General features: G+C 28.6%; 2 protein-coding genes across 3 annotated transcripts; both read left to right on the top strand.

The window, feature by feature from the left end:
- Positions 1 to 5,117: 5,117 nt before the first annotated feature.
- Positions 5,118 to 9,295, top strand: LOC106759437 (metal tolerance protein 11). 2 transcript variants are annotated; one of them, XM_014642612.2, is made up of 7 exons: positions 5,305 to 5,436; positions 5,794 to 5,996; positions 6,586 to 6,695; positions 6,786 to 7,031; positions 7,223 to 7,303; positions 7,447 to 7,680; positions 8,553 to 9,295. In XM_014642612.2, exons 2-7 carry the CDS (start codon positions 5,960 to 5,962, stop codon positions 8,898 to 8,900), a joined length of 1,056 nt encoding a protein of 351 aa, XP_014498098.1. In that variant the 5' UTR covers positions 5,305 to 5,436; positions 5,794 to 5,959; the 3' UTR covers positions 8,901 to 9,295. The 2 variants fall into 2 exon arrangements, with proteins under 2 accessions (XP_014498096.1, XP_014498098.1); XM_014642610.2 differs by lacking the exon at positions 5,794 to 5,996 and having other exon boundaries at positions 5,118 to 5,436.
- A 2,138-nt stretch (positions 9,296 to 11,433) lies between these two features.
- On the top strand, positions 11,434 to 12,333 carry LOC106759078. Its single transcript, XM_014642091.2, has 2 exons — positions 11,434 to 11,855; positions 12,073 to 12,333. Exons 1-2 carry the CDS (start codon positions 11,538 to 11,540, stop codon positions 12,202 to 12,204), a joined length of 450 nt encoding a protein of 149 aa, XP_014497577.1. The 5' UTR covers positions 11,434 to 11,537; the 3' UTR covers positions 12,205 to 12,333.
- The last annotated feature ends 961 nt before the right edge of the window (positions 12,334 to 13,294 follow it).

Genomic DNA, 13,294 nt, shown 5'->3' with positions numbered 1-13,294 from the left:
TCTTTTTCTTTACTACAGGGTTTTACCATCTTCTTCATTCAAAGGCAAGAAAGATATCTATGTATGTGTAGAACTAACATATATGTTTCTTTTCCTTCTGAATTAAATATTTCTTTCACTTTTTTGTTGTGTATTTTAAAAATAAAATCATAATTAACAAAATTCCAAAATAAATTACATCATTGATTGATCTTAATGTTGTTTAAAATTATTGATCTTAATAATTTTATTTTGTTTGAGATCCGAACATAAATATTTATGTTTGGTCGTTTAAAATCAAGCAATTTTTACAATTTTTTTCACAAATTTTATATTATAATTATTTATTTCTTTTAATTATGTATATAAATATTTTGATCCTTTTAATCACTAAAATATTGTTTAACAATGTATGAATAATTTATTTATTTGTCAAATGTAAGTTATAATTTATTTTTTTGTTTAATACCTATTTTGGTCATTCCTTTGGGAGAGGGTTTGTTCAAAGTGGTCTCTCTTTTTTTCAAAAGTTTACTTAAGTCTTACCTTTTGCAAAAACTGTTCAAAGTGGTCCTTTTTGTTAACAGCATCAAGTTCTCTAACGGCAGTGCTGCCAGGGTATTGTCTGATTATGTGGCATTGTTAATTATTTTAAAAAATATATATAATTGTGACGTGTAATTTATATTAATTAGGGTAAAATAAAGAAAGGATTAGAGTCAGAAGATTGGGGTAATTAAAGTCAGAAGATTGGAGTAATTGGAGTTGGATTGCGATTGGGATTGAGATTGGGGTCAGCTTAGGGTTCGTGGTTCGTTAGAACCTTACCCTCTTTCCACAACCACACACTTTTCCAACACCACCATCACTCCACCACCTCAGCACACAGCAAAACCCTCTGAGAAAACCAACATTTCACACATAGTGTTTGGCATAGCAGTCTCTTCCAGGCTCTGGAGGCAAAGAAAAGAGTACATGAAGCTATGGTGGAGGCCAAACGAGACAAGGGGAATAGTGTGGCTAGACCAAGAAGTGAAAAGTGAAGCAGGTGATGAGACCCTCTTACCAACATTGAGAATATCGAGTGATGTCTCAAAGTTCAAGGTGAAGAATCTAGGTGAGGAGTTAGGGGTTCGTATATCTCGAATTGTGTCGGAGACAGTGAGGCTTGGGATGGAGAATGTGAGGTGGTTTGTGATGGGAGATGATGACACTTTCTTTGTGACTGAGAATTTGGTGAAGGTGTTGCAGAAGTATGATCACAACCAGTTTTATTACAATCCCACTCTCTAAGCTGACCCCAATTTCAATCCCAATCCCAATCGCAATCCAATTCCAAAACCTAATTATCCCAATCTTCTGACCCTAATCCTTTCTTTATTTTACTCTAATTAATATAAATTACACGTCACAATTATATATATTTTTTAAAATAATTAACAATGTCACATAATCGGACAATATCCACCTGGCAGGTCTGCCGTTAGAGAACTTAACGCAGTTAGCAAAAAAGACCACTTTGAACAATTTTTACAAAAAAATATGACTTAAGTGAACTTTTGAAAAAAAAAAGTAATCACTTTGAATAAACCCTCCCAAAAAAGGAACGTATTAAACTTTATTTTTTCAACCACTATAAATTTTGGTTGACTAAATAAGTGAATACTTTCGAGATATTATTATAATAAAATGAGTTGAGTCAATTCATTTAAATTATATTATAATAAATATATAAAATAATTTGAATAAATAAAATATAATCCAACTTATCACAGTACAATCATGTTATAAAACTATTAGCTTAAAAAAAACTAAAACAAGTTGAAATAACTCACTTTTAATTCAATTCATAATAAGTCACGATAAACCAATACGCATGGATTTATTATTTTGATACCGCTTTATTATTTTGACACCTCTAATTATAGTTAATTATTATATTATATTATATTAAATATATTTTTCGCTTTTGAAATTTAAAATTCTATCACAACTTTTTCTCTTAAAAAATGTATTCAAAAACTACACAAAAATATCTGTATTATTTTTAACTTTAACTTCTAAGTAATCCGAAGGATAAGACTATTTGAGGTATCAAAGCTATTATATTTTTACCTACACTTTTGAAAACGAATTTAAAAACGTAAAAGTAAAATATGCAATATAACCTTTATTTAACTTATTATTTCCCGTAAAGTGATAAATGACATGTAACAAAGTATACATTGGAATGATTAAATTAATATAGTATAATAGCTTTTAGTGCATTAAATCACACGTTTTTATCATGGATAGAAGGTGATCATTTTTCTATCCCTAAATATTATATATTAAGAAAGAGTCAACTATCACTTTAATATATATATATATATATATATATATATATATATATATATATATTAATATTAATATCATATAAATAAATAAATTTACTTTTTTATTTCAAACTAAAAATAAAAATTATTAAAATATCACGTATTTAAAGTATACTTTTTTTATGAATAAAGATTTTTTTTTTAAAACCTAATTAACTTTGTTAAAATATATCAACTAAAAATTTTAAACCTAAACATATATATATATATATATATATATATATATATATATATATATATTATTTTAAAGAGCAACTGTATATAATATATAAAATATAAAAACACAAAATTTTAATTTACTTTAAATGAATGAAATGTAATTTAGTGACAGCTTGGAAAGCTATTGCTTTGTCAGATCCCACCAAATTTCTTAACCTTAATTAACTACTAAATCTTTAAGCAACTTTAACACTTCAAATCCAATACCTAATCTTTTAATTAGTGTAGAAGATAAGGTATATATATATATTTAATTTTCTTTTTCAGATGTTCAATTCTAAGTAGACAAGATACGTTCGATTTCGTCCACCAGTTAAAAATGAAAGAAAATTTAAAATATTTCATTTACAAGTTAAACCAGGTTACCTATAAATTTATATTGTATAGTTTAAATATTTTTTTTTAACTTCTATTTTTTGCCTTGATGAATAAAAAAAAAGGATTATACTTCACATAACCCATAAAACAAATCAAATATTGTATAATTAAAATCCAAGTCCTCATCAACATTGTATCTTCAAGAAACATGACATCGGTAGAAGTTTAACCATAGAATAAAATTCATATTAATTATTACATGACATATTAATTTAATTTTTATAGCTTTAAATGGGTTACGTATTTGACGAGTATTTAATGATTTTTATTTAAAGTATTTCATTATTGTTGTATTTGATGGTTAATAGAGGTATACATTTTCGAAACAAGAAAATAATTTTTTATTTTTATAATTTATGATCTTATTTACAATGTTGAGTTTTCTTTGTCATGTTAACGTATTTTAGGAAGAACATTTTACCAAATTAAATATGTATGATTTTTATCGATATTCTAAATTTTTATTGTAAAATAATTTAAACAGATATAAATATACGTTTGATTGTAGCAGCGGATTTCGTCAAAAGTATAAAATTTTAAGGATGTCAAACATATTAATCTTTTTTTTAAATATTAAATTATATTTTAAATCTACATCTGAGTTCTTTATTTATGTCTACATTTTTTTATTCAGTTTGTTATAAATGTCTTAACGCAGGAATATTTTATTTTATTTTTCTTTTAGAAGTCCTGAAAATACTTAAATATTTTTCCAATTCAATATGAAAAAAAAAACTAATACTGTAGATTACAAATTATTTAAAACTAAAGAGATATTTTATTACGAATAAAAATTATATAATTAATTCTAGAAAATATTTTAGACAAATTGGACCAACGTAATCATCTTAAAAATACAATAATTAAATTACTCATAAAAAAAAATTTCTTAAATTTAATGTCAAACAGTATATTTCAAATCATTAGGAGGATCTATACCATTCCCACACTGAAAAGACAGTCAGGCTCATCTAAAATAAATAAAGATTTAAATTTTTCTTTTTACCTATGTTTGGTATACCTAAAAAAGTTATTACAGTAAGCACTTTTTGCACGTAAAAACGAATCAAACCGACGTAATAACTTGATAAGGAACAAATCCAAACAAACACGGCTTACAGACGTTCTAATTGCATATTTTCAAATATTATTTTATTTTTAAATAAACGTTACTGTTAACGAGTTAAGGAAAAAAAAATGAATGGACAGGAAAAAAAAATGAAAAAAGACAGAAAGTTTTTTGGAAAGTTTCTTAAATGTAATTAAGGATTTTATCTTGTTGCATTTAAAATTTAAAAAAATTTTAAATTTAATTATTAATTTTCCATATTATTATCGTTATTTATGTCACAATATTGAATAGGTTTGAAGTTTGACAAATGTGATTCAAACAAAATCATCAATGATGGATGGGATGTCATGTCATATAAATCTAGTAAATATATTATTGGTATATTATATTGAAAATGGGTTGAATTTTATAATAATTTTTTCAAGCTTTCGAATTAGTTTATTTTATATCAAATGAGCAACTCCATCACGATTCAAAGTGGTCCTCAAAATCCACTACCCAAACATCAATTTCATTGCTATATATCACACATAAATTGCATATTCTCATCCATTCAATGCAATTAATGAGAAAAATATTTTCATACATAAATTTCTATATTCATTTAATATTTTATTTATTTATTTATTTTTAAATTCAAAAATTTAGATTTTTATGATTATTTTATTTTTTGTCTCAAATTAATTAAAAAAAATATATTTTCATGTCATTACTCATTCAGAAAGAGCAATCATTACATAAACTCGCCACGTGTCAAAACACCATTAGCTCAATACTCTCCCATTGGTGTGGATGTGACTGCACTGTAAATCTTTCATATACATCTCTATGCCAAAACCGGACACTACGCAAATCGGGCCCCAGCGGTTCAGATTCAATTTGCTCCAGTAAAGCAGCCACACTAAAAAGATCTTGTGCTGAAGGAATCTAAGCCGTCCACGCGTAACAATATAAATTCCCATCACACGCGCGAATTTTCAGCACTGCCCAATGAAACCTCAACGCGTGTTGGAAAGAGCCGAAAGATAGACCTGCGTGGTTCACGCGCCTAGCGGATCTCATATCACAGACACTTTTGTTTATTTATAATTTTTTTTTCTCATGAATCCCACTTTACCGGTTCGAAAATCTGCTACGGCTGTTGTTATAACAAGCACCAACCACGACGACCCTGCTTGCATTCTTTGCTCCTTCCGGGCTGTCCAAAACGACGGCGTTTAAGATTCTCAGGAGACCGGGAAATGGTGGAGACGGCGGAGCTTCACGGCGAGGAGCAGCGCTCGTTGCTCTCAGATTCGAACAATGGGGACCGGTCCTGGCGGTTGAACTTCGAGGGGTTTCAGATATCTTCAGAGCACACGGAGAAGCAAGTGAAACCCTCTCGCGGACTCTATGACTGTTATGGCGTTCTAGGTAACAAAACAGTACAATAGCATCTTCGTTCTGTTTATTTGTTTATTTATTTTAATATTTTCAATTATTGCTATTGTTCATTTTGGAATCTGCTTTTTATTTTCTTTTAATCTGACAGATTTTATTTCACTGTTTGTTTTGTTCGAATAGGAATCTGCAATTTGCTTTACGTTAGTGGTTGTGGTTGATTGTGGTTTCAGTTTTAGTGATGTTTTGTTCCATTTCATTTTTTCCGTGTGTAAAGTTTACCCTCTGTATTGAGTCCAGATATTGTTTTTCTTTCTCGGAGATGTTATTATTACTGGATTTCATTCAGTTTGACTAGAATGCTTTGTTTTTTTGTTCTCCTTTTGCCAGGTTGAGTATTGTGTGCAGGAATTTGGAAGCAGGCTAGTTATAGTGGGTGGGGTCTTTTTTGAGTTTTGGGTTGAGGATGTGGTGGATTTTTCGCTGTGTTAAATAAGTTGATGTGGATTTTTGTTGCATCGGGTATTGCTTGCTTCTTTGGGGCAGTTGCTGGAAGATGGACTATAGGGTTTTGCATTTGGAAGCTCTAGAGGGTAGATGCAAAACTTCCTTTGGACGCTGAACTACTACTTTATTAGTTTTCTCTTTTTCCATTTTGGGTCTCTGTTTTTAGTGGAAGAAGTTTCCCAAAATTGATATTGGCATTTGAACTGAGTGCCTCTGGACTGTTGTTTTATTTGTATAAATAAATGGGTTGTTTGGACCCTGCTTTTGTTTGAAGCTTATACTTTCCCAGTTTGCAATAAGCATCTGCCTGTTGAGCTATGAAGCTTGTACTTTCCAAGTTTTCTAGTTTCTGAAGCTTTCTATAAAGTTCTTGTGGCCCATAATATGAAGTTCATTTGTCCTATAATTGTGATCGTGGAAGCTTAAAGCATAATTGTTTCTTTGAATATGATTTTCTTCATTTGTGAATGATCTTTATTTTTTTCTTCCATTTCACAAGGTAGGTTAGGGATATGATCTTGAGGGTCAATGTAGTTTTGAGTTTTCTTTGTAATTTTTATCTTTTTAATTAGCCAAGCAATGGTTTGCTCTGCTTATAACATCTTTTCTACTAAATGGAATGGGATTTCATGGATCTTGTCTTATTTTTTTTCCTTCTGTTATATATTTCCTCAGGTCAAGAGGATAATATTGCGGAGTACTACCAGCAGCAAGTTGAAGTGCTTGAGGGCTTTACTGAAATGGATGCCCTAGCAGAGCGTGGTTTTATTCCTGGAATGTCGAAGGTTTTAATTTCATTATCTGTTTTTTGCTATCTAGATTTACGTTGGTTATATACTCAAGAGCCTTGGCTGAATATCCACTGCCGTGGACAGGAGGAGCGAGACAAGTTAGCAAGAAGTGAGACGTTTGCCATCAGATTGTCAAATGTAGCAAACATGGTTCTTTTTGTCGCCAAAGTTTATGCATCAATACGAAGTGGTTCCCTAGCCATCATTGCATCGACTTTAGACTCGCTTCTTGATCTTCTTTCTGGATTTATCCTCTGGTTCACTGCATTTTCCATGCAGACACCAAACCCGTATCAGTATCCTATAGGAAAGAAACGGATGCAACCATTGGTCAGTTCCTTAATTAATATTCTGTTTGAAATTATGTGAATCATCATCATCAGTAATATGATCTCAGTGATTATCAGGAGTTACTTTGTATTCAAATTACATATCAGGGAAAAATACTACAATTTGGCTGTGTATGTATATGCTCTAATGTATAAAGAGTAAACTATAAAGTGAGATTTTAAATTGTACAGGGAATTCTTGTTTTTGCCTCTGTCATGGCTACACTGGGACTGCAAATTATCTTGGAGTCTATCCGCACATTAATATATACTGTAAGTTGATTTGTTGTATATATTTACAGAGCCAAAGTTGACTCCAAACTTATAGAACAACAATAATTTTTCATTTAGTTCCAGAATCTCTTTTATTTCTTTGTAACTCTAATGTATATTGAATATTGAATTAACATTTTCAGGACAATGCATTCAACTTGACCAAGGAACAAGAGCGATGGGTTGTGGGGATTATGCTTTCGGTGACTTTGGTGAAATTCTTACTGATGATCTATTGCCGCACTTTTACTAATGAGATCATTAAAGCCTATGCCCAGGATCATTTTTTTGATGTGATCACTAATGTCATTGGTCTTATTGCTGCACTTTTGGCAAATTATGTTGACGATTGGATGGATCCTGTTGGTGCTATCATTGTAAGTTAATACTTTCCTTTTGTTGGAGGTTTGATTTGCTATTTGTGGCATAGAAAATGATATATATGTTCGTTCTCAAATTTTACTTGAAGTTAAAAGATGATAATATGTTTGTTGTTAGTTAGGATCCAATTAGGGCTCTTTTTTTTTATTATTGTTTCGTTTTATTTGACTAATAGAATCTATCTAATAATTTTATATTATTAGATTTCCGATTTTAGCTTGTACAAATTAGAAATTATATTAAATTGTCACTAAGGGACTCTAATCCTTGACTTTTTTTTACAATTTTTCTGTGAATTAATTGATAAATGAGATTAATTGCTGGTCGGAAGGTAAAAGAACCACAATTTGTGAAAAATATCACATTATTTCAAGTTATATTATCCATCAACAATTGTAGACATCTGTTTCTCAGCTTCTGCTATGTGTTCCTGATATTTTTAAAAGTCGAGGTCTTATTTTCTTAAGATGAAAATTTTCATTGCTATGTTAGCTGATTCTGACTATCTAATTAGCTTATCATAATATTGGACTCCTGTCCTTGAACTATGTGTATATTAAGATGGTTTGATATGCACCATTTATGCCTTACACACATCCTCAATCATAGTTCTTGCGAGGCTTTTAAGTTTTAGCACTATTTCTTACTCAAGGTTACCATTGGAGGAAGCTGTGGTGACTTCTAGCAGCAAGAACTGGTTCTCATGATTATAGGACATTTTTAGATATGTGGAATCTATTTGAGATGTTCTGGGATTTTAGGGAACTACAATTGGTTGTTTGGAGCACATCTAACTTACCACCACTTTGTACCTGGTCATTTAATGTTTTTTACTCGGTTTACTTACGTGCAACTCTTACTGCTGCAGCTGGCGTTGTACACCATACGCACATGGTCAATGACAGTGTTGGAAAATGTGAATTCCCTGGTTGGAAAATCAGCTGCACCTGAGTATCTTCAGAAACTCACATACCTATGCTGGAACCACCACGAGGCTGTGAGGCACATTGATACAGTTCGAGCATACACATTCGGGTCTCACTACTTTGTTGAAGTTGATATTGTCCTGCCAGCAGATATGCAGTTGCAAGAGGCCCATGATATTGGGGAATCATTGCAAGAGAAGCTTGAGCTTTTACCCGAGATCGAGCGTGCTTTTGTTCATCTTGATTATGAGTACAGTCACAAACCTGAGCATGCACAATCTCACTCTTAGCAGTAGTAAGGAAAACCAATGTCCTTGTTTATTTCATTTACCCTTTCATCTCCCGTCAGTTGTAAATGTGAACCGTATATGGTAGTTCAGAATCTGAACTTCTGAGCAAATCACTAAGAAGTTGTTAGCTACACCAGCAGCTATCAGTCTACTTTCTGGCAGACCTGACAATGTCCCCAAATGTATATCAAGATAGTCTTTTCAGGTAAGATCTTCCTTCCAGGTTCCATTCAGGGGAAACAGAATCGTTATATTCTTGTAGAGTGCACTCTTTCTACCTTACTTAAGCTTTAAGGTGTTGTGTGCTGGTCTTGGTTATTTCTAACATCACCAAATATGATAATATATACATAACATGCTAAGTTCTTCTTTTACAAGACTATTTTTTACTTGTAGACCTTATTGTCTTATTTATCTTGCATTTATTTATTAAAAACTTCATGCATGTCTCATCTCATTTTAATATTTGGACCTAATCACCTCACTTTAATTCCCAAATTTAATTAAATTTAAGTTTGCAGCTGAATCTGTAAAAATGATTGAAGTCTTGTTTATAGGAACTTGTTTCATAGACAGAATGTTTAGAGGCAAAAGTACTTTTGAAGACAACCATTTTATGGATTACATTCTTTTAAAGCCAAACATGTTTATATTAAGTCTTACTAAAATAACAGTGAATTACATTTTTTTAATCCTGTGGTGGCATTGGNGAATTTAGTATTTTATTCATGGATAAAATATTTTATTTTGTTTTTGTAATATGAAAATGAAATATGACTAGATAATTTCAATTGAAATGATATTGTCTTTGGATAAAGGCTTTTTATAATTTTAAAAAATTCAAAGCTATAATATATAAATAGTTTAATTTGAATTATCTTTATTTTCTAAATATTTGGTTTGAATAGAGATGTTTTACATTTCGATATTTTATAAAGTAATTGAATATTCCTTTTAAGGAAAAAATATATTTTAAAATATTTATTTTAAAATTAAACCTTAAAAATATTGTTAAATTTAATTATTTAAATAATATTTAATAACTTTTTTCAGTATATGTATGCTTAAAGGGAAAATAATTAGTTGTAAAATTTTAATTTCTTTCTTTTTTTGAATTTCAAATTNTTTTAATTACTTTAAATATCTTTTGATTTTTTTTCTNACTTTTTTNTTCCAAACAACTTATTCACTCTAAAAAATTTTAAGTTTACTAAATAAATGAATTGTTCTAGTAAATTATTTAATCTCTAAAACACACTACGAGATAACTAGCCTATTGAATTAACTTTTTGTTTTTTAACTTTATTAAAAAGAGCTAAATATCTATAAATATGAGTATTTATTAAAAAAAGTATTCAATTAATTATTATTGTTTAAAGGTTTTTAATGTTTAAGTGTTGCCAACCTTCATTTGGCACTCCAACAATACAATTAAAAGTTCATTTTCAATAATTTCACAAGTTCAATAAAATGTTTTTTCTTCTAGAACTCTTTGATAAGAATATTTGATGGCAATAGTTCGATTTGGATATAACTTTCGTAAATCAATATATATATATATATATATATATATATATTATAAGTTTTTATACAATCTTTTTCTCTTAATTGAATAATTATAATACTTTCATATACATAAATATTTTATATTTATTTAATATTTTTTTATTAATATAAAAATTTATTTTTTAATAATTATCTTATTTTTATAAAAATTTGCAGTTATATATATTTTTAGAGTACCAAGATTTTTTAGGCAGTGTACCTGATAAAATCTTTGCTTCAACAACCTCAAAAATTTCTGTTATCATCATAGGTAACAAATTGTTTTGCAGTTATATATACTTTTAGAACTCGTAACAGAAATATGGTTATCGTAACAGCTTAAACAGAACCCGTTAAAAATTCAAAATTATATATATATATATATATTAGTTGGTACATTTTAACAAAATATAATATAAGAATTAGGCAAGTTTTAGATTATAAGAATGTTTCTGTTAAAAAAAAAAATCAATTTTAAATCTAAGAGTATTTTAATTTAAAATAAAAAAATAAAAATAGTTATTAAAAATCCTGATTAGTTCATAAATAAGTTATTAATTTTTATTATATATTTTTTAAAACATAATTATTTTTTAAAATATAAAAAAAATAAAAGATAGTTGTTTTCTTAACCTAAACAAATTTTATAATTGGTTCTGTGAATATAGAAGAGTTTTATAAATCCTAAATCATTATTTTTTAAAAAGTAATTGTTTTTTAAAATAAAAGTTAATTGTCTTTTAAAATTAAAAATAAAATAAAAATTAATAATTTTTCAAACCAATCAAAATTTTTAATAATTATCTTTTACTTTTTTTATTTTAAATTAAATTTTAAAATTATTAAAATACTCTTAAATTTAAAATTTATTTTTTTTTAAACAAAAATATTTTTATAACCTAAAATTTAGTGCATTTTACTAAAATATTCCGAATAAAAAACTTATACCGGCAAACCTATATATATAAAAGCAAAGCTCTTCTTCTTCGTCGTGGCGACTCCCAAAAGCAAAACTAAAGAAAAAACCCAAGTCAGAAAGAAGTAGTTCAAGAGAATACGAGGAGACTGAAGAAAAAAAACCTCCAAATCAGAATGAGAGGATCGGAGAAAATGAAAAAAAGGATCTCTATCGTCACCAAAAAGTCTCCACAATCAACGCCACCACAAACACCTCCCAATAACCAATGCTCCATCATAGCAAACTCACAACTCATGCACGATCGCACTGATCCCACGACACTGATGGAGCCCACCGATCTCTTGCCCAACAACCCCTCGCTGCCTTCGTGTTCTTTCTCCGGAGAGCCCTCCACCAAGAAACCAAACATGCGCCGCTCTTTCTCCGTCCTCCACCGTGGCGTTTCCGGCCCGAGTCTGAACTCCGAGGAAAACGCCGCTCCTGATTTAGTGGTACGGAGGGTTGGGAAACAAAAGGGGTAGAAAAAGTTTTGANCTTTTAATATTTGAAATAGGCTTTGTTTGTTTGTTTTGTGATTGAACAAGGGATAATTTAGGACAAGAAAGAGAGTGTAAGGGAANAAGATCACAAAGTCCTTCTTCGATTATGTGTATGTTTGATTTCGTCTTCTTAGATTAATTTCCATNTTTGAATCATATTATTTTGCAGGATGATTTGAGGGCAGGAACTGTTACTGTGGATGAAAACTCTGTATCCTTTTTGCATGTCCGTGTGGAAGAAGCTACAAGGTTCTCCGGTACAATGATAAGCTCTACTACAAATTATTGTAACACTTTTTGAAGGAGATGTTCTTTTAATTCTGTGATGGCATTAGGGAATTTAGTATTTTATTCATGGATAAAATATTTTATTATGTTTTTGGTTTCAGTTATTGAATTTGATCTATCATATTCTGTATTTTAGTGTTAATTGTATCATCTAAATTATTAGTATCTGGGATAAAATAAGTTATTTACATCAAATAATACAATAAATAGTATAAAAATTCATTCATTCTGTTTATGATTTTTTTAAATACAAAATTAAGATAATTACAGAATTAAGATAAATCAAGATAAAGATTCATTCCAAAATGGTTCATAATTTCAATTCAAATGATATTGTCTTTCGATATAGGATTTTTATAATTTTAAAAAATTCAAAACTATAATATCTAAATAGTTTAATTTGAATTATCTTTATTTTCGAAATATTTGGTTTGAATAGAGATGTTTTACATTTCGATATTTTTATAAAGTAATTGAATATTCCTTTTAAGGAAAAATTATATTTTAAAATATTTATTTTAAAATAAAACCTTAAAAATATTGTTAAATTTAATTATTTAAATAATATTAATAATTTCAATATATGTATGTTTAAAGGGAAAATAATTAGTTGTAAAATTTTAGTTTCTTTCTTTTATTGAATTTCAAGTTTTTTTTAATTACTTTAAATATCTTTTGATTTTATTTTCTAACTTTTTCTTCGAAACAACTTGTTCACTCTACAAAATTTTAAATTTACTAAATAAATGAATTGTTTTATAAATTATTTAATCTCTAAAACACGCCATGAGATAACTAGCATGTTATTAACTTTTTGTTATATAACTTTATCAGAAAAAAAAAACTGAATATCTGTAAATATAAATATTTATAAAAAAAAGTATTCAATTAATTATTATTGTTTTAATGTTTTTTAATGTTTAAGTGTTGCCAACCTTCATTTGGCACTCGAACAATACAATTAAAGTTCGTTTTCAATAATTTCACAAGTTAGAATATAATGTTTTTTTCTTCTAAAATTCGTTCAGTGTCCTTTACCTTTTGATGAGAATATTTGATGGCAATAGTTGGATTTGAGTAAAACTTTAGTAAATCTCTAACAT

Source organism: Vigna radiata, chromosome 4 (assembly GCF_000741045.1).
Source record: "Vigna radiata var. radiata cultivar VC1973A chromosome 4, Vradiata_ver6, whole genome shotgun sequence".
NCBI lineage: Eukaryota > Viridiplantae > Streptophyta > Magnoliopsida > Fabales > Fabaceae > Vigna > Vigna radiata.
The sequence above is the reverse complement of the archived record's forward strand: the minus strand, read 5'-3'. Positions and strand labels throughout refer to the sequence as shown.